Source organism: Lynx rufus, unplaced genomic scaffold, assembly GCF_022079265.1.
Source record: "Lynx rufus isolate CCGP_SWC_20201006 ecotype Redwood Valley unplaced genomic scaffold, mLynRuf1.p SCAF_20, whole genome shotgun sequence".
Lineage (NCBI taxonomy): Eukaryota > Metazoa > Chordata > Mammalia > Carnivora > Felidae > Lynx > Lynx rufus.
In genome coordinates, this window is record NW_025814835.1 from 13,284,673 (window position 1) to 13,306,754 (window position 22,082).

Consider the following 22,082-nt stretch of genomic DNA (forward strand, 5'->3'; position numbering starts at 1 on the left):
AATTTTAATCTATTTTGATAATGATCTGGCCATCTCTTCTGATATTCCCAATTGGCTTTTAGTAAACCTGACTGGTACAATATTGAGGTGATACATACATGTTTTTACATTTTCAAAAACTCTAAGAAATTGTACATTCAACAATAAAACTACCATGACTAAAGATGAACAGGGACACTAGTAAATAGTCAAATGTAATAAATATGAAATAAAATATCAAAGGGCATAGATATCACAATCCAAAATGCTAGCAGTCCTGTGGTCTCATATTCCCTGATTGACCCATGTAGGAAAATCAGAATTTCTTTTTCACGTTCATAACTGGTAACATATTCAGATAACGACAAACAAGGAAAATCCTGGATCTACACAATGCAAGATATTTCAGGATCTTTGGATTGAGGGTAAAAAAAAAAAAAAAAAAGACTGGGGCACCTGGGTGGCTCAGTCAGTTAAGCATCTGACTTCAGCTCAGGTCCTTATCTCGCAGTTCGGGAGTTCGGGCCCTGCTTTGGGCTCTGTGTTGACAGCTCAGAGCCTGAAGACTGCTTCAGGTTCTGTGTCTCCTTCTCTCTCTGCCGTTCCCCCACCTCACACTCTGTCTCTCAAAAATAAATAAACATTAAAAAAATTTTTTTTCCAAACAAACAAACAAAAAAAAAGACTATGAATTATCTGCATCCCAATGGACTTCTTTCTACCTGTGTATTCTTGCCAAATGATAAAACTATTCTGTCTTCTCACAGAAGTGGCAGAATAAGTAACATATTACAGTGATTATTTTTGAAATGTTTTTGGTAAAACCCAATTGTTTTAGAAAATTCAAATTTGCCTAACTTTTAAAAACCACTGTGATATAAAGACATGATTTAAGACAAAAATTTATGACATACTTTATTTCAATGAAATGTTATGTGAGAGAAAAGAGAGGAAGTAGGCATCTCAAAGAAAACAAAACTAAATTTTAAAAACCACTGTATTTAAAAAGCACAGTAATATTAGAGCTAAATGAAAAAATATGAACCTAAACACATAATCTGGTAAATACATGTACTTTTCTGCTTTTTCACTCAAATGGGAATCAGCCTGCTATGTCACCTGAACTCCACTGAATTGAATGCAGATTTCATGCTGATTCTGGATTTCAGTACTGTTATCCAGTAAAGGAATCACATCTTTGCTGAGAGTAGCTGACCTGTCTTGAACCAAGGAAATTCAGGACAGGCCCAGAACACCGGGTCGGGTAGCAAAGATTTAGAGTCATCTAAAAGGACTGTTTAAGAAGGACAAGTTTAGGGGGCACCTGGGTGGCTCAGTCAGTTTAGTGTCTGACTCTTGATTTTGGCTCGGGTCATGATCTCACAGTTCCCGGGATTGAGTCCCATGTTGGGCTCTGTGCTGACAGTGAGGAACGTGCTTGGGATTCTCTCTCTCTCTCTCTCTCTCTGTCTCTCTCTGTCTCTCTCTCTCTGCCACTCCCCTGCTCACTCGCTGTCTCTCAAATAAAAATAAATTTTAAAAACAAAAAAAGGGACAAGTTTAAAGGGATTTCTCCTGGCCCAACTGTGACCATCCGAGCATCAAAAATAAAAAATAAGAATGACCACTGGTCCATGGCAATGCTTAAGAGAGACAGATAGATGGATTCCACAGAGACTAAACTGATCAAATATACATATGTGACACACACAGTACCAAGTGTCGGGCACTGCGACAAGAAACTAACTGGGCCAGGGTTGTGGGGGCGAGAGGGGGAAGCTAAACAATCGATTTCCAAGGAGGTATACTGCAGAGGACTAAATATTTGTACAAATGAGTTATGTGAATGGTTTTGTGCCTACAGTTGTCATTTTTTTCCTGCTACATACTTCTTTTTTTTTATTATTTTTTAAATTTATTTTGACAGAGAGAGAGAGCAGGGGAAGGGCAGAGAGGGAGAGAGGGTCCTCTTACCTGTTTCTTATAAGAGGTTGTAAGAGCAGGGGCTATAAAAAGTAATTCAGGAAAGGCACTGATCCCGTCAGTGACTATAAAAGAGCAGACCCCAGCAATACAGGCTCTTTGAATTCACTGTGACCCACCTCCCAAAGGTTGACTGGTCCCGCCAGGCAGCTTGGGAGGGGGGCAGGAGAGGGGCTCACAAAGAGACCTCAGGAAATGAGTCAGGCAATAGCCCAAGAAAGTTCCTAACCTGACATCATACAATAACAAGTAACTGTGTCTTCTGTCGCGTTAAAGGCATGGTGTTTCATCATAGGTGTGAAGTCTCCACGTCTTTGGAATAGAAACACCTTTTAAGCTATTTTTTAAGTGGATACCAACAAGTCCCCCCTCCCCCCCACCACCCTATAGTTTACAGGTAAGGATACTGAGGCTAACAGAGATGAACTAATTTTCCCAAACCAGAATTTGGATCTAATTTTCTAACTCCAAGACCAAGTTGCCTTCCTTGGTTCTAAAGCATTATGTATTTATACTAATGAATGAATACATTTTTATTAGTGGCTAGGTTCCCCCCCCCCCCACCCCGCCAAAGGCTTTATATTTATCAAAGCACTAACTTCATAAAAACTGAGGTTTTGTAATAATGTACTTCGGGCTGCATTTCAGTTCGGTGGCTTTAGGGAGAATGGTTCTCGACTCTTTTGATTCTGCCTCCTGGGGGATATCTGGCAATATCTGGAGACATTTTTGCTTCTCACTACTGGAAAGAGGTACCCGAAGGGTATCTAGTGGGGAAAAGCCCCTCACAATGAAGAACTATCTGGCCCAAAATGTCCAAGGTTTTGAAACCCTGATTTAGAAGGTCACCCTGAATTTGAATCATAGCTCTGCCACTTGCTAGTCGAGATGGCACGGGAACACACAAAATCAAGGTAATATTACCTACTCTGATGTCATTGCGAGCTGCAAATAAGATATCTGTAGAGCTTAGCCCAGAGCCTGACACTGACGAAGTTCTCAGCAGTTATAGCTGCTGTCATCGCATTAAAGGTGCTCAGTGTACTTGGCTGGGACTCACTCCGGCTCTTGGAAAAAAATGGCATCCTGAGGCCATCCTGGTTATTCCCTAGCAGCAAATATTCACTGAGCTATCGGGAGAGAGAAATGAATTATTCTAATAATATTCTAATGAGTAATTCTAAATTACCTGCACAAACACTCTTTAACAAGTGCTTAGTTGTGAAAGGTTACAACACGGACCAGCTTCCTCTAGCTCCAATTTATGAACGAAAATAATGGGGGGAACGAGGGGGCAGAAAGGGATGACAAAGACCCCCACGTGCAGCGTGGACCTGCTGTCTCACCTGCCATCGAGCTCCTACAACTCCCGAGAGGAGAGGGAAACCATGATCGTTTCACTTCCCCGTCCAGCCTGGTTTGGGGTAGTGTACGAAGGGTAATGTAAAAAGCGCTTTCTACGGCTGTTGGTGACAATGTGAAAACCACTCAGGTAGGCTGCTGTTACCTGGAATGTACTATTGCATCATTTGTGCCCAGGTCATTCATGTTTAAGTTGGGACTCTGGCATCTTCTGGTTGTGCTTCTCATCTACTTCTACTCAGGCACTGGCTCCCAAGCCTTCGCGTGCACCTGCAGAGTTTATTAAACCACAGATTGCTGGGCTCCATCCCCATAATTTCTGATTCACTAGGTCTCAGGTGGGGTCCAAGCATTTGCATTCCTAACAAATTCTCCAGGGGGCACCTGGGTGGCTCAGTCGGTTAGGCGTCCGACTTCGGCTCAGGTCATGATCTCGCGGTTCGTGAGTTTGAGCCCCGCGTCGGGCTCCGTGCTGACCGCTCAGAGCCTGGAGCCTGCTTCGGATTCTGTGTCTCCCTCTCTCTCTGCCCCTCCCCTGCTCGCGCTCTGTCTCTGTCTGTCTCTCTCTCTCTCAAAAATAAATAAACACTAACAAGTTCTCCAGGTGATGCTGATGCAGCTGGTCTAGGAAACACACTTCGAGAACCACTTGACCAAGGTAAAGAATCAAAGCGACAGTTCTGAGAATATTCCTGTTGTCTCTCATCTCAAACCCAAGCTCTAGGAGCAGTGTGTGTCCTTCGCCTCCTTGAGATGGCCTCATTTACATGGGACCACTGCAGTAGAATATGCTCTTGCAGAAAACAATCTGCCCTAAAAGATTCATTGCCGGAACCATGGGCAGTGGCACAACCCGAGACTGACCTTATCAATCTGAGAAGCACAGTCACCTCGTGCACCCAAACGGACCAGGGCCAGGGCAGTGAAGATGCTCAGAGAAGAAAAGAACACATTTCCATTCCCTTGACTGTTATCCATCTCTCTGAACAGGTTGATGCAAAACTCTGCATTCGCTGCAGCAAGGGAGGCCATTGCGGAACGGTGCGCAGCCTAGGGAATGCAGAGAAACGGGATGAGTTCCAAGTACACACTCTGGACGTAAGAAGGTTTTTATATTCATCTGTTGTTTTAGATCTGAAGCTTCGTTTCTTCAGCCTTGGAGGTAACCATCGAATAACTTAGAACAAAAAGAAAACGACTTCCACTGGTCCAGTGTCCTTGTTACCAACAACTCTAAAACGATCCCTCCTGGCAACATCATGATACATTCACCTTTTTTACACGGACACACGTTAGTGCAGTGTCTCCATGTCTCTGCCTCTGCTCTCCTACTCACATCCAGGACGGATTCCCACTTGTCCTCGATGGGGCATTTCTAGCACCGGTGGCCTCAGACAGTTCTGTTCTCACCTCCTAAGCAGACCCCCTCCTGGGGCCGTTTAGTGAATCACCTCAACTTCCTAAGCTGAAATAGAGCAAAAGTGCTCTTTGCAGTAAAACAAATATTAGGACATTAGACAGTCTATTAAAGAAGCTATAGTCCTTGCTTTCTAAATCTGTAGTTATAAAAAAGGTTAACATTTGGAGATTGAACACATAATTTCCTACTCTCCAGTATAGCCACCATACATGTGCTTAGAGTGATCCTACATCTTAACTCTTTTCAGGACTTCCCCAATTTCAAATATTATGCATCCTTAATCCTGTAGTTGTTATTTTCACACCTTTTTCTAATTTAGGGGGAATGGAAATGCTATTAACCATATTATGAATCACAAACACGCACATGACCTTCCAACACAGAGGTCTATCTCTTACCGGAGAACCTAAGGTGTAACAGCTAATTTAGAATCTAGGATGAAAATGAGGCTGTCTTCAAATTCTTGATAATGTTTCCGAAATATAGAAGGCTGCCACCGGCATGGAATTCTTCAGGTATCTGCTCTGGTATTTCTTTGCAGACTTTTTCCACAATGCTCAAACTGATCCCCAGTCCCACAGGTGGGGTTGCCCTGACTAAATGGATTAACATGGATCCTCCAAATTATTCTCCTTCAATATTCTGTGACATTACACCTAATGGTGTGGCAGGTTCCAAGAGTCCCTTAAGGGACGCACTGCTAATCCCAAACTTGTTACTAACAGTTGTATGAACTGGGTCAAGTCTTTCACTTCCGTAACCTTCTAAATTTCATCTTATTCAGGGTTGCCTGGGTGGCTCCGTCGGTTAAGTGTCCAACTTCGGCTCAGGTCATGATCTCGCGGTTCGTGAGTTCGAGCCCCGCGTTGGGCTCTGTGCTGACAGCTCAGAGCCTGGAACCTGCTTTGGATTCTCTCTCTCTCTCTCTCTCTCTCTCTCTTTCTCCCTGTTCCCTGCTTGTGCTCTGTCTCTCTCTTTCTCTCTCAGAATACACATTTAAAAAATTTTTTTTTAAATAAATCAATAAATGATTTTTTTTCTTCCTAAAAGACCACAAATTGGACATTTCCAGAGTGTTCCTGAGGAACCCATATTCAACACTTCGTAATTTCAAGAGAACATCACTGACGCACAAGGCCATATATGATGCTGTTTTGCAAGGTCAACTTCAGCTTTCATAATAGGTCTCCACTCCTCAGTTATGCCCCCAGAAATACAGGGTGAAAAAATCATTCACACTCAAACACTCTTCACTCCAAGAAAGAACATCTATGTTTTTTAATAGCTATCCAGAAAATGTAATGATTTCACATCACATCCATGTAAACTAGGGAGAAGAGCAGTGGCAGCTGTGATTTTAAGAACAGAAGAAACCCCTTCCTTCTAGCAAAAGAGAGAAGGAACCAGAAAAAGGAGAGGACACGGGATGAGACATGTCGGACAGCTTTATCTAATGAGCAGTACTGGCAGGGACTAAGCCCCCCGACTTTTCAGGGGCTCAAAGTCACATTTTACATCGAAAGGTAAGTATTGCTTCTAAAATAGTTTTTAAAATGACAAAATTGAAATTAATGAATATACAGGTAAATATCCTTAAATTGAAACATAAGTTGGTTTCTATATTAAATTTTTTACTCATAAGAAGTTCTTTAATGTTAGAAACGGTGTGCTAGACTCTGTCTCTTTAAACAATTTCCAAGACTTCAGGTCGATTGCTGAAAAGCACAGTAACTGAAATTATTCACTCTTAGGAAAGTAATTTTAAAAGCAAAATTATAATAATCATTTCCAAATATTCACAGTGAAAATTAGAGGATTGTGGGTTCATTTTGATACATTCTAAAGAATATATTTGGTATATTCAATATAATTTGAATCTTTAAGACCTGATAAATTGAAAGATTTAAAAATGGCCCTGTTTGGGGACCTGCCCGTGTGTCCAAATGGGGTCTGGAAGCTACTTGGTGGTATATACTAACGTAGAACAAAATTTCAGTGCTCTTTTCTTTGGTCAAGCCCCGATTCTTCTCGATGCTTTATAAAAGTAAAGGGTGAGGGGGTGAGGGGAGAACTTTTCGTGTTTTTAAAAATCATTTCTTAAATTATTTTCTAAGCAATAACCATAAATATTCATTTTCTGATTTTTTAATCATCCTGGTGACTTCACAAAGCTATCACCATATTGAAGAGAAGCTACAAGGAATGTGTTCACTGAGGCAACTGAGTACACATTTTTATGAGTTAGATAAATTTTATGGCAGAGAAAAACCATCCTAGATAAATATTTAAAAATGAATTCAGACTTCCCGAGTTCTAAATTTTCAAGCAATGACTTTTAAAATGAATAACGGTGGGGCACCTGAGTGGCTCAGTCAGTTAAGCGACTGACTTCGGCTCAGGTCATGATCTCACAGTTTGTGTGTTCAAGCCCCTCATCAGGCTTTGTGCTGACAGCTCAGAGCCTGGAGCCTGCTTTGGATTCTGTGTCTCCCTCTCTTTCTGCCCTTACCCCACTCATTCTCTCTCTCTCTCTCTCTCTCTCTCTCTCTCTCAAATATATATAAACTTCAAAATTAATTAATTAATTAATTAATTAATGGTACCAGATCACCTATCCTTAAACATTCCTGTACAGACATGTTTATGCATTTTGAAAATAAACACCAATAGTATGTTTCCACTTCACATACTTGTTTTTATCTTTCTCTACGCAGGTGCACAGTTAGTTTCCAGGAATGAAAGCAAGATTCTTTCCTTCTCTTTTGATATAAAGTCTAAATCCCATTGGCAAATAGATAACTATGTTTAAGGTCAAATTACTTTTTATACACTCCCCAGATTCCATCTGGTGACATGAATAAATACTAGCATTAGTATTTATTGGAGTATTATTTCCTTATTATTATAAGGAAAAGTGTGATTTTCCTTTCTCCTATAATTACTTTGCATAGCATCTTTTAAAGAAATAAACAAGCACCAACAGAAATAAGTTAATACGCACAAGTATCCAGTGATTTGGGTCCCAGTTAAATAACTGAAGGAAGTTGAAGAAGAAAATAAGTTACGTGAAGCCACAGAAAATGTCAGCATGACTCTACCCATTAGGCCATGGTCCAGACATAGCAACGAAGGAATATTCTTTCCAAATCATGCAGAATCTGGCTTCAGATTAATTTTTCATTCCACTAAAGATATACTGTATTCTTACATTTACAATTTACAGGTTAACACAAACTAACAAAGACTCATGATGGTTTTTAAATCCCAAACATCCAACTTAAGGATCTAAAAGTCCACAGGAGCCCAAAGCCCATTCGCTTACTTAATGGTATATTTCAATCCAAGAAATGTGCTATCCTTCTTAACTACATTTTTCATGTCAAAACAAAAGGATACATATGTTCTCACTGAAGTTTTTTAAGTCTAATAAAAGGCAAGAAAAATAATTTTTAAATAAAGCATAGGAAAAACTAGGGACAAAACACACTAAAAAACCCCATGAAATTATAGTGATATTTTATGGACCCAAACTTACTATACTTGATTGATAAATAATGTGCCTTAAATGATTGATCAAAATATTACCTAATCTCAGGATAATTTTGTTTATACAAGGAAAAGCAATCTTACTTCATGGTACATTGTTGAAGAAAATAAAAACTCCTATAGTTACTGAATTAGAATACACATACTGGGGGAGGGGGGAAGCAGTAGGTAAAAACTACTATTGAGCATGCTTAATTTTTATTCCTATCATATAAATCAGATGTAAGGCTATCAGTAGTTACTTTTCTACCCAAGTATTTTCAAATCTATTTCTTTCAGAATATGGTTTCAAATTTTGGTAACTCTGTCATCAAAAACCTTGCTGAGTGATTTTTAAAGTTCAGTTCTCATCTCAAAACTTAGTGTATTCCAACCCATAATGCCTTGGAGAAAAACACTGGAAATACAGAATCTAGATTTGTACAGAATTCCCCACCTGCTGTTTGTTTCTCTATTCCAAATGGAATATGAGGTATTCAACTTGTCGCTGATCCCCTGCATGATGGTGCCTGCCATCCTCCCCACGACACCACATACACTCAGCCATAGACAAGCCAGAGGACAGAGAAGCTGACGACAGGACTAGACAATGACTTTGATGTTGTTTGATGAGTTCAGACCCTCAGGTACAGTGAAACAGCCACTGTTCTCTCTCGCACTCTCTCTCTCTCTACCTTTCTCTCTTAACCTCTTTGACTCTCATTCAAAGTGTCTGCCAGACTTTAAGTTGTGGGCTTCAGAAATATTTACCTTACTCTCTTCATAGAGGAAGTTAGCAGCTGGTTGGGTGAGTCTGAAAGAGTTCCTTGCATTACTCTGAAATATAAAGCCTCTGACTCAGACACTCCCTGCTTCCTTTTGTGATGACCATGGAAATTTTAAATAATGGCATTAAAATGCAATTATGTTAAGGCCCTTTATAAAGCAAATGAAGAGAAATGTGTCACATAGGTCCTACAGATCCAATTCAAAGTAGTCAAAACAGATAGGTTTTAATAGTCAAATTTTAGCATGGAATTTTATCTAATTTGATATCAACATCACATCGTATTTTTATGTAGTATATGTATATATTCATGTATCGTGGGACACCTGGTATTTTGCCATATGGAAAGGCTTCCTCCCTAGAGGAGGGCAGAGAGCAAAGAGCTGGAGGACAGAGTGCGGGGAGGCACTGCTCTGGCCCCAAGACTGGGGATTTCTGTTTTTGGGAGAGCAGGGGAGCTCAGTCTTTCAGGAGTCGTCAGGTTTTACTTCACATAGATAGTGTTTCTCATTTCGCCTTACACGCTATTCCTACAAGCGTTCGCCCACCCTGCCTTCATTTAGTTGTATGTTTTTTTTTTTTTTTTTAATTTTTTTTTCAACGTTTATTTATTTTTGGGACAGAGAGAGACAGAGCATGAACGGGGGAGGGGCAGAGAGAGAGGGAGACACAGAATCGGAAACAGGCTTCAGGCTCTGAGCCATCAGCCCAGAGCCCGACGCGGGGCTCGAACTCACGGACCGCGAGATCGTGACCTGGCTGAAGTCGGACGCTTAACCGACTGCGCCACCCAGGCGCCCCTAGTTGTATGTTTTAATGCTAAAAGGGAATATCCTGATCTCCTGATCATTGAAAGTTGAAAGTTCTCTAAGGTGAATATCCCATCAGAGGGATAGAAGTGTTAGAACGTATATAAAACATGGCGTAATACCTATCTCCACCAGAGAGGAATGAGCTGGTGATAGGAACCCTGGAAACTAAACAAATAACAAAAAAGGGTGGGGGGGAAATATAATTGTTAATTAGTGAGAAAGCACAGATTCCACAATGAAACATATATCCCACTACACTTTTTTTTTAATGTTTATTTATTTTTTAGAGAGAGAGACAGAGACAGAGTGAGTGGGGGAGGGGTAGAGAGAGAGGGAGACACAGAATCTGAAGCAGGCTCAAGGCCCTGAGCTGTCAGCACAGAGCCCGACATGGGGTTCAAACTCACAAACAGTGAGATCATGACCTGAGCTGAAGTCAGATGCTTAACCAACTGAGCCACCCAGGCACCCCCCCTTCTGCACTTTACAGTTCAGCTGTGGATAATATTCTCTTAGTTGTAATGATTTAAACAACCAAGCACTGATCTAAACAAGACTCATGATTTCTAAGGATGCTGGGAGGAAATTGTAGGGGGTGGGTGGGGAATGGGGAATCCAGGAAGCATATCTTCCTTCCATGAAACGAAGTCTACAGATAATCCATAAGAGTAAAATGTAAAACAAAATAAAACAACAACAACAACAAACCCAAAAAACCAAAAACAAAAAACAAAAAACCAAGCAACATTAGCATGGTATTGAGATATCTGGAGAAAGATACAAGCACTTGAGATTGGAGATAAGTATACACCCATGAAATCACCACCACAATCAATCATACTTTAATGAAGTGGTTTTAAAAACAGAAGCATTGAGAGTTGTTTTTCCTGTTATGGGAGAAGCAGGGTGAGAGGGGGAGGGAGGAGGGCACTGCTGGTCTACTCCATCAGCTCTGAGGTCTCCTTGGTCTCCTTTAGAGACCATTCACTGCTTAGATCCTATATGAACTTGGCAAATAGATGGATAAAATACTAGATCTAGGAATCCATTCCAGCCAGGCAACTCAACTAGCTGTGTGACCTTGAGCAAATAACTTCATTTCTCTGAGCCCCCCATTTTCCCATCTGTAAAATAAGAATTCAGATCAGTTCTATTTTTATTTTTATTTGAAAACATATGAATGCATGTGCACATACGTAGATACTATATACACCAGTACAGCGTTGGCTGCAGGATGGGCCCTCGAAAATGTTAATCCTCCTCAATGCTCACTTTGCCTTTGCTATATCGTATTACCTGTGATTACACACAGTATAAGAAGTTGGATCACTTCAACTGTTTTTATGTAGCATTCTGCCTTCCAGAATCTGGAGTTTTACTGCTACTATCCCTCTAGTGTTATAGTTCCATCCCTCTGAAATAATACAGTGATACATAATATATGGAGATTTGGGGGGGCACCTGGGTGGCTAAGTCAGTTAAGCATCCGACTCTTGATTTCAGCTCAGGTCATGATTTCATGGTCTCGTGGGAACAAGCCCCAAGTCAGGCTCTGCTGGGCCTGGAGCCTGCTTGGGATTCTCTTTCTCCCTCTCCTTCTGCCCCTCCCCTGCTCTCGCTCTCTCTCTCTCTCTCAAAATATTTGAGAGATTTTCATCCTCCTTCATAGGAGGAATGGGGAAGGCTTTTAGGACTAGTGGGCAGTTGGGAGTGAAAGCTGAGAGTTAAGAGTGGGGGAAGGGACCATTGTTGGCATGGAGCTTGATATGTGGGCAAAAGAACTGAGTATTCAATTGGTTCCAGTTTGCCTGAAAGTCCCACATCCTGGGACCCCCTCAGTCCTGGTTGGATGCAAGAACAGTTCCCAGACCGTTGCTCATCTAGCACACCCCAAAACTGTGCTCCACAGCAGGTCATGGTCATTCAACTCAAACTATCTTGAGACAGACATGTATTCCTGACGCTAAGAATATGTCCTCATCTGCTCACTGATGCCTGAAATCACCGTGACTGGTGGGGTCCCAAGCCACAGTCAGAAGTAAGGCACAAAAGACTACACACATTACGATTCCCTTTATGAAAAGATCTGGCCAAGAAAAATTGCATTTTTAACGATGCCTACATAGGTGGGCAGACTATGTATGTTAAGGGAATGATTCCCTTTACTTAGTTAGCTCTACTTACCTCTTGGGGGAGGGAAGTTTTTGTTGGTAAAAGAACGAGGAGGGAGGTGTCAGAGGTTCTGAAAATGTTCTATTTGTTAAACTGTGTACATATACAACTGCATATGTAAATATGCATACATAAAACGTACGTATGTACTTGTGTGTATCCAAGTTATATTTCATAATTTTAAAAAGTCGGTCAAAATACATAAGGAAATAAAATACCTCCGAAATAGGAGCAAGTGCGTTGTACATTAACTGATAATTGGTCTATTCCTGAGTGCAGATTTTGATGGAGGATGGGCTGGGGACCCTGAGCCCAAGATAAACAGAGTGGCAATGAGGTAAAGAGTAGGATGTCAGAGAAGGCCAAGAGACCAGACCAACACAGTGCATGATGGAGACCAGGGGTCCCCGTGTTCCCTCCAGCAACGCCCAAACCTAGCAATCCCTCCGGAGAAGTGACCTGGAGAGATTTCAGGCCTCTGCATGAGATCATTGGCCATTTTTCCACATCTTTCTGGAGATTCAGCAGGGAGCTTTCCTCTTCCCTACTGCAGCAGAAATGGGAGAAGCCTTTTGAATATGCAAATCAATAATGCATATTCATACCCACATCCCCGGTGCACAAATGCAGTGATGAGAATCTGATCTCCTTTCTCAAAGTGATGCATTCTCACAAAGGAAATATTTCCATGCTGCTCTGGACTGTTCAGCCTCCATGTGTTCCCTGAGCACTTAGGAAGAGGACAAAAGCTGAAAGAGGCAAGGTGAAAGCCTGAGTCACCACCCGCCAATAAAAAGAAACAAGCGTCCCTAAGTAGATTTTTTTCTAAAAACCTTAGGATTAGGTGTTAAAGGCTGTCTGCGGGTGCAATCTACACCCTCCCTGCCCAAGCACCTGCTTATTGATGTGTAGACTTACCTTCTGGGATGGATTCCCTGTGACTCAGAGCAAGCACTGTCTCTAAAGAAGCTAACAAGCATTTAGACCTTTGCCCCAGGTTTCAGAATAGTCTCTGGATAAAGACGGTCATTATGGGATTCACTCAGTTTGTATGTGAGTCAAATTAAAAAATTGTTTTTAATTTTTATTTGTCTTTGGGGGGGGAGAGAAAGTGTGAGTGGGGGAGGGGAGGGGCAGAGAGAGAGAGGGAGACACAGAATCTGAAGCAGGCTCCAGGCTCTGAGCTGTCAGCACAGAGCCCAACACAGGGCTTAAACTTACAGACCATGAGATCATGGCCTGAGCTGAAGTCGGACGCCTAACCTACTAAGCCACTCCGGTGCCCCAAAATGTAAAGGTGTAACTTGCCCATCTCTGTTCTTTACAATGCCAATGGTTTTAATGTAAACATGAAAAAAGAAATTCAGGATCTACGATATTTATCAGCCTGTCTCAAAACATATCCTTTGTGAGAAGGATCATCAACAGATTAAAAAAAGACAGCAGAGACTCTGTGAGTTTTCTACAAAGTTTTATCACACCTTGTCGATGATCTCTAATCCTCTAATTCCTTTCAACCCTATCCTGTGTAAATGTGCTTAGCTTAAGGGCCTAAAATAGAATTTAATACAATATTTTCATCATTCCTCAGACTCAGATGTTCATCTGGACCTCAGACTATTTCACTGGTTTCTTTTTGTCCTGTCCTCCATCCTTCCCCTACTTTCCCTTTATCCCAGTTTTTTTCTGGCCCGAAATTTTCCAGAAACATATCTGTTGGGTTTGTAATCCCACCTGGCTTCTCTAGATGCACACCTGAATGCAGCAGCCTCAGGTAGAAGCTGAAACTTGGGGTGTTAGTTCATTATTGTCACTCAGCCAGACTCTTCTCCACCCTTCTGATCTGACAATGGAAAGCCACAGCTACAACACCTAGATTCTCCCTCCTAGAATACTGGCTAGAGTTCATCGAAATGGGTTTGCCCCTTGCTTAAGTGGCCACGTGTAGACAAAGGTAGGTTGGGACCAACTGGGTGCTGACACCTTTACCATCAGAACATACCATACTGGGGCATACATTCCAGTGTCTGTGCTAACATCACATGGTTGAGCTCCTTGCTGTATCCACCCGCGTCTGCTGTGCACAAAAGGAACTACAAGCCTAGTTCTTCTCACTGAATGTTTTCCAAAGAGTCGCCAACGCTTACCCAAATTACTGGATCCTCTATTGTAAAGAGCTATTGGAATCTGAAGGGGCCAGAATCTTACAGTGGCTTGTCAATTTTGTCTAGTCTTGTTTCTTTCCCAGGAAGAAGGAGATCCAACTAGCTTATCCAAAACCAAATGGATCATTTATTTCCATGATGGTCTATGAGTAATATAAGAGTAGAGAAAAATAAAGTCACAATGAATCCGGGAAACTTGATTTTGACTTAGCAGTTTCAATAAATTTTCTGATGGAGAAGGCTGTTGTTAATACAGAAGACAGGGTTACAGATGGATTTCCTGTTCTCTGTATTCTCATTGCACAGAGCTGAAATATGTTGAATTCCAAATTCTTCCTACCATCTATCTACCTGTTGTAGGCAGAAAGTACTTCCAAGTGGTGAAACAGCCAATAGGTAAAAGGTAAGAGATTCGAGTGACACATAAACTGGCCAATCCTCCTGGAATTACCAAGAGTCAATCATAATTAAAGTTCTCATCATTGTTTCCTTCTCCACTTTAACCCAGGCAACTCTCTTACTACCGTATTTGCAATAGGCTATTTAGAACTAACCAATCCCAAAGTGACGTAAGTCTGGGAAGGAAGTTCAGCCATGGGAACTGGTGTGTCACGTCAATTCTTCTTCTTTGCCACACATCAACAACCCCAATTTCCAAAGGCCTCACCAGTTCATGAGTACAGATGAGGTTTCATAAATTGTAATAAGCTAAATTTGACTGTCTCTTGCCCTCACTTATTTACCCAGGACTGAAGCCTGCTATGATGCTTGAGGGTTCCCAAGGAAACAAATTTGCTCATCAGCTGGAACCACCACATAAGCCTTCCATATTTCTTGTCTGTTCTGGTACCTTCATCAACATCCTCAACCTCCAGGATCCTTGAGCCTCCCTCACCCTTGTTACTGCTGCTGGTGCTCAATGAGGGAGCACTGGTGTCCCTACCAAGAATACCTTCCTGGTGCCCTCACAACTGTCATGGAGGGGTTTTCAACATCTTCACTTGGCCCCATGAAGAAATGGGAAGAAGTTCCCTTCCCTGCTCATATTATACTGTATTGCCAGGCACCTAGCAGGGATGCATCTCCCAGGATTTGTCATCTTAACAGTTTCTTTGGCTGATGCTTATCCTTAGGACCAGACGAATAACAGAGGTTCCTCTGTTCTTGTTTTCTCACTCGCTCATGGTGCCCATAAATGCCTATGCATGAACATCCTTTGGATAGGCTCCTTGCCTCAATTAAACAATAATAAGTAGGCACTTTGGGGGACTACCGAGCCATCATATGACCCAAATATGTCTGCATTTTCTTTAAAGTAACTACTGCACTATCTTTAACATTTAATACAAAGGCTTTACCTGAAGCATGTTTTTCTGTTACTATCCTCAAATGGCCCACTAGGCATATATTCTCTTTAAAGGCATAATATAAAGTGAATAAAATGCCCACTCTTTCCAACAGAAGTCTGGGGAATAAAACAAAGTAGTCTATCTAGACCCAAAGGCATCTCTCTTTCTTCCCTCATGTTTATGATAGCGTCTGGTATTTCATTCTGCCTTAATAAGTACTATTGAATTAATGAAAGGGCTTAGGGTAAAATAAATGTTATGACAGAAAAGCAAACAAGTGAGAGCTCTACGGAAGGAATAATTAATTGGAAGTGGGAGTCTTAAGTAGGCCTCAGAAGTGAGCAAGCATTTGAGCTGGATCTTGGGAAATGGAGAAAATGAGAGGCATTCTGGGGAGACAGAATAGCAGGAGTGCAAGCCCTTGGGAAGTGCTGTACACAGTGTGCTCTCAGAATAGCCCGGCAAGTACCTAGTGAGGTGGCACGGAGGGCTGGAGGCCCCGTAGGCTCTGCGGCCTGGATAGGTGACAGACGATGTCATGAACAGAGACAAAGAACCCAGCAGGAAGAGTATGCGGGACAGGAGAAGAAGAGGTAACAAGGTCTGCTTTTGATATGTTGAATTTGAGATGCCTAGAGGACATCCAGCTGGAAAAAAAAAAAAAGTACTTGGAAATTCAGGTCTGTCTATGAAAGAGGCAGTTGGCGATGCAGATGCGAATTTAGGAATCTTTGACACCGGGATGGTAACTAAAACCATGACTGAGATTACCAGACAAAGGGTCCAGAGCAAGAAGACTAAAACCTCATTGGGAAGGATCCCTGAGACATTTCTCCATTCACAAGATAGGCACAGCAAGGATTTAGACCCCTAATGAGACTTACAAAGTCCAGGCAACCAGCTGTGGCTAGAAATTACCCGAAGAGGAGCTAAGTAGCAAGGTCGCGTGACTTCTCCGCAGTAGCAGCAGGAAGTCCAAGAGCAGCACAGAGAAAAAAAATGGTTGGGTTTGGAATTTTAAATGCAGATGAGGTGGATTCAAAGTTAGTGTTGATGAAAGTGTGGTTGAAATGGTGGAGCACAAAGTTCAGGTTAGACACAGCGTAGTAAAGAGAGAGCATGACCGTTTTCACAATATCCCAGAGCAGAGACTGTTTCAGAACCATGGACATCAACACATGAAGCTCCCACCCGAAATTCCTGTAACTGCCCTGAGCATGGTGAGCCTTGGCGGGCTACAGAGAAGATGGAACGTGGGGCACCTGGGTGGCTCAGTCAGTTAAGCATCCGACTCTTGGTTAAGGCACCGGTCATGATCTCACAGTTCATGGGATCAAGCCCTGCGTTGTGCTCTGCAGTGACAGAGTGGAGCCTGCTTAGGATTCTCTCCTTGTCTCTCTATCCCTCTCTCTCTGTTCTTCCCCCACTCATGGGTGTGCTCTCTCCCTCTCTCAAAATAAATAAATAAATACACAAATAAATAAACATTTTTTTAAATGTTTATTAAAAAAATGATGGAACATAAGATTATGCACATCACTATGCTGGAAGACAAGATGTTACTAAGCATGTTTATTGGGAATGTGGGCCACACAAAGGTCAGTATATGTGACTGGGGTAAAGGGCTCAAAACTTCAGAAGTGGACCCTCTTCAGCAGATAACAAGGTCCACATGTGCTCAGAGAAATGGGCAGCTGAGGAAGACAGGAGGCTAGATATTAGATGGCATACCAACGTGAATGTTCAAGCCAGGAACGCTTGGAAGCAAAATCAAAAACAGTAACTAAGATGCCAAAGTCCTCTAGAGTTCTAAGGGGGTAACTAAGAATCTGGCAGATGGGAGAAAGGCAAAAGGGCAATACAAGAAGATAGAAAGATTCTCTGAAAATGATGGTGGGGAGCCAGAGTAAACCTCCTACCGTCTTCTCCTGGCCTCAGATAAGGAGTTCATAGGGAGTAAACAGCTTCCATTGAGAAGAATTTGTAGCAAGTACTCAGAATAAATTCAGGATTATATGAGGTATGGGTTGAGGAGGCTGTGAACTCTGATTAGAGAGCTCTGTAGTTGGGCTGAGAATACACAGTTTCTGTGGTGAAAGAATACTAACGGGGAGGGCATACTGGAGGGTACAAATCTAGAAGGGTGCTCTGAAAGGGGACTGGCCTACAGCTTAGTGCTGACTTTCCCAAGGAACAGAACAAAAACTCTTTATTACGTGCCTCCCATAGTAAGATTCTAAAAGGGGCATGATAAAAGCACATACGGGGAGTGAAAAAAGAAGTCCCTGTCCTCATGGACTTTTCAGTATACTTAGGGTGAAAGGACATTAAAATGCATACAAAGAAGGAGAGATACAGAGTGGCATTGACAAATAATACACAGTCTAAGTGTATAGAGTTTAGAGTCTAAGTGGACAGAGGCTGAGATCCTCGCAGTCTGAAGTTGTCATGATTGCGGCATGGACGATGCCGGTTTTGAACTTGTGTGTTTAGAATGAAGAGAAGCATCTCTCTCTGCCCCTCCCCCGTTCATGCTCTGTCTCTCTCTGTCCCAAAAATAAATAAAAAACGTTGAAAAAAAAATTTAGAATGAAGAGAAGCAGGAAGGCTACTCCGGGAGAGGATGTTCGCATCGGAAAGACCTGACCTGAGCATTAAAATTGACACCTTATTAAGGATTTGTTTCAAAATAACCCCACGATATGGCAGAATGACGTGGGGATGAAACAAGACTGGCCACGTGTTGAATCTGTTGAATCTGGTTGGTGGATACAGGGTTTGCTTTAGACTACTTTCTCTCTCTCTGTCTCTGCATGTGCTTCAGAAACAATAAAATGTAATTTTAAAATGTCTATTGGAGGGGTGCCTGGGTGGCTCAGTCGGTTGAGCATCCGACTTCGACTCAGGTCGTGATCTCACAGCTTGTGAGTTTGAGCCCCGCGTCGGGCTCCATGCTGACAGCTCGGAGCCTGGAGCCTGCTTCGGATTCAGTGTCTCTCTCTCTCTGCCCCTAAACCACTCACATTCTGTCTTCTCTGTCTCTCTTAAATATTAAAAACAACAACAACAACAATTTAAAATGTCTACTGGAACGACAGTCTAGGAAGAGAACAATAGTACACCATTAAATCAAGTTAAAAAAAAAAAAGGATAAAATACACATTTCATGTCCTCACTGCTTGAAGGGGAAAGAGACCAGTTTGGGTCCCTTATAGCGTTCATGTGTACATCAAGTTTGAGAGCTGGGACAGAGACCTGTAGGAGACCCCTGAGGACTAGGCTGCCGTATTTTGACTGTTTCCTCTACTACAACCATCACCGTCACCCTCTTCAGCATCAAATATTCCTCTGTGAGCTCCTAGAGTTGGCAGGGAACACTCTGAGGTATGCAAATAGTCTAATCAAGATCTACTTGTCATTTCAGGTTTATGTTTTGCAATCCACGGGCTTGCTGAATTCTCGTTGGTGGGCTAGGTAGGATTCAGTTCGATCGAATAAGTATCCAAGGCAGAAGCAAGAGGCGAGAGAGTAGGAGGAAAACTGGGAGGAAGTTTGCAGACCTCCAAAACGCTTAGTCCTCTCACTACACTAAACTGTTCACTGACGTAACGATGTTTTCACCTTTTCTCCCTGAAGTTTCTCTTTACACAATTTTTAACTGTTACAATACAGTTATGGCCACTTCCTTTGAAAAGCAACGAATTCATGGGGCGCCTGGGTGGCGCAGTCGGTTAAGCGTCCGACTTCAGCCAGGTCACGCTCTCGCGGTCCGTGAGTTCGAGCCCCGCGTCAGGCTCTGGGCTGATGGCTCAGAGCCTGGAGCCTGTTTCCGATTCTGTGTCTCCCTCTCTCTCTGCCCCTCCCCCGTTCATGCTCTGTCTCTCTCTGTCCCAAAAATAAATAAAAAAAACGTTGGAAAAGAAAAAAAAAAAGAAAAGCAACGAATTCATACTGCATCGCTTCTGCCTCTTCTTCAGCAGCACTAGTTTTGGAGGTTATTATTAAAATCCATCAAAAAGCATAGCAATAAAACATTACTTAAGGGAAATTTCCTACACATCTTAAAATAGATTACGACACTCCCTCCCTGGAAGCTGAAGTCATTTGCTTTTTGTTTTGTTTGGTGTTTCGTTCGTTTGTTCTGAATTGCAGACACTGAAATTTTATTATAAACTGTGTGTACCCTATCTAATCCTCTAATCTAAGTTATCTATTTGAGTAAAACCTTGCAGCAGCAAGTTCCATGGCTTAATATCATATTGCGTCATGGTTAATTCATCCTAAATGCTTTGAATGCTAGGTCTATTTTTATTTCTTGTATTCTCTGTTGTTGCGAGATGGGCAGGGCACAAAAGAATTCCATTAGTCTACATCTCTTATTTACATGTCAGTATTTACCCAATCTTCCCTTCTCGCTCTTCCTCCTCCACTTTCTTCTTCCCCCTTTTATTTATGAAATGAACGAGCTTAGCTCTCACCTGGCCATAAATACCGTGATGGAGCATTCTCCTCCGACATTTCAATGAATGCAGTCATTGGAACGTCCTACAATCTTTTCCCATGAGAATTTCAAATATTGGAGGCCTTATTGGTTTCCACTTATTTCTGTCGTGTCATTTTGCACTGGGGTCATGGTCACAAACAACAGAATAATAAACGGTAAGTTCCCAAAGAATTGAGTCATCACTGTTGCTTCTTAGTAACCTTTCCTATTTGAACTCTTTTAGTTCTAGCTTCTTTTTTTTTTTTTTATTTTAAAAAAAATTTTTTTTTCAACGTTTATTTATTTTTGGGACAGAGAGAGACAGAGCATGAACGGGCGAGGGGCAGAGAGAGAGGGAGACACAGAATCGGAAACAGGCTCCAGGCTCTGAGCCATCAGCCCAGAGCCTGACACGGGGCTCGAACTCACGGAACGCGAGATCGTGACCTGGCTGAAGTCGGACGCTTAACCGACTGCGCCACCCAGGCGCCCCAGTTCTAGCTTCTTAAGAAGCAAATTAGAGTCCACTTTTCCATCTCAGAATGTCAATTTCCCAAATAAATGCAATAATCGGCCCCATTTGATTTCCTGAATTATATTTTCACCCCAACTGGAATATCACCTATCTTTCATGAAAAATAAAGATTTTAAATCCGCAGACTCATTAAGCTTTGAACAACTTTGGTGGTCAAGTTGAACATAACTGATGTACAGACATCCCCCACTTCTCCAAGTTAAGCCACTTGGCTTTTAAGGAAAGACCTGCATCAGTAGGTCTAACGGAAATAATTCCAAAGAGGAGTTTCTCTTTTATGAGAAAAGGTACAAAATGAGTTTTGCAGGAGCCACTGTAGAGGCAGCGCTAACCTAGCAGCGAGAGTGGTACTTGCCCAGCTCCTTCCGGGGAACCGCACAAGGCATCTCAGCAGCAAGCCCCAGACCTTTGAACTGTGTGTGTGAGCATCTGGGCTTTGTCTCCATTTACTGGTGCATCTGTGTCCTTAAGGTACCAGGAAAGCCTAACAGGGGTTATTTTGGGGTCAGAGAATACCCAAATATTTGCCATGTAAATTAATAGTAATCGCTTCTTCTTCTTCTTCGCTTGAGGCCATTTCAGCTTACAAAAGGATAGCAGGGGAAACCTTTGTATTTAGTTTTTCTATAACCTTTTATTTCCTCATCCTTTAACATCATGGTTCTGGGGCGCCAGGGCGGCTCTGTAGGTTAAGCATCCAACTCTTGATTTTGGCTCAGGTCATGATGTCACGGTTGTGACATTGGACCCCAATTCTCTCTCTTTCCCTCTCTCCATGCCCTTCCCCTGCTCCTGCTCTCTCCCTCTCTTTCTCAAAATAAATAAACTCTAAGAAAAAGTCACATTCAAAGAAAACACATATCCCACTCCATTTATTAGCTTCCTTAAAGAGACCATTCTAAGGACTTCGCAAAGCCTGCCACACAAAAAGTCCCTCCTAGATCCTTTTTAGATCTCTCTTCCCACCCCCAAACTTTCACTCACAGCAGCAGCTAAATATCCTTCTCTGTATCACAAATACATATTTCCTCACCACGATTATGCCCCACTTTCCATTCACCCCTTCCTGTTTTACTCAAGATTGCAGTATCCCCACCCACGGAACACCTAATGGCAGGGGACCCACCGCTCCTCCCCACCATGCAAAGTGCATGCACATCTTTTGGAAGTTCAGCTTCTCTCCCACTCTGATTACATTTCATGAGACTATCATCCCCCTTTATTCTGGTGAAGGGTGGTAACATTCTTTGGCGTGCGTGTGTGTGTGTGTGTGTGTGTGTGTGTGTGTGTATGAGAGAGAGATACAGAAAGAAATGGCAATAAAATAAGGTAAGATGCTAACATATTTACACAGCATAGTCATCAGAGTAAATCTAATGGACCTATATGAATTTTATATCCTGAGAACAGAGAATACACTCTTCTCAAATGCCCATGGCTAATTCATAGAACTTGACCATATACTGGCTCACAAAGAAAGCATCCATCAGTGGCTTCAACAAAGGGAGTA

At 42.1% G+C, this 22,082-nt stretch overlaps 1 protein-coding gene across 2 annotated transcripts in view; it reads right to left on the bottom strand.

Moving 5' to 3' along the window:
* Positions 1-22,082, bottom strand: part of SERPINB7 (serpin family B member 7) — a 59,198-nt gene that overhangs the window by 16,367 nt on the left and 20,749 nt on the right. The window contains exon 3 of one of the 2 annotated variants that reach the window (XM_047086130.1): positions 4,189-4,374. In XM_047086130.1, the coding sequence (XP_046942086.1) occupies positions 4,189-4,374 (186 nt within the window). Of the gene's footprint in view, positions 1-4,188; positions 4,375-22,082 lie in introns of those variants that run through there. The other variant, XM_047086132.1, reaches the window with a different exon arrangement.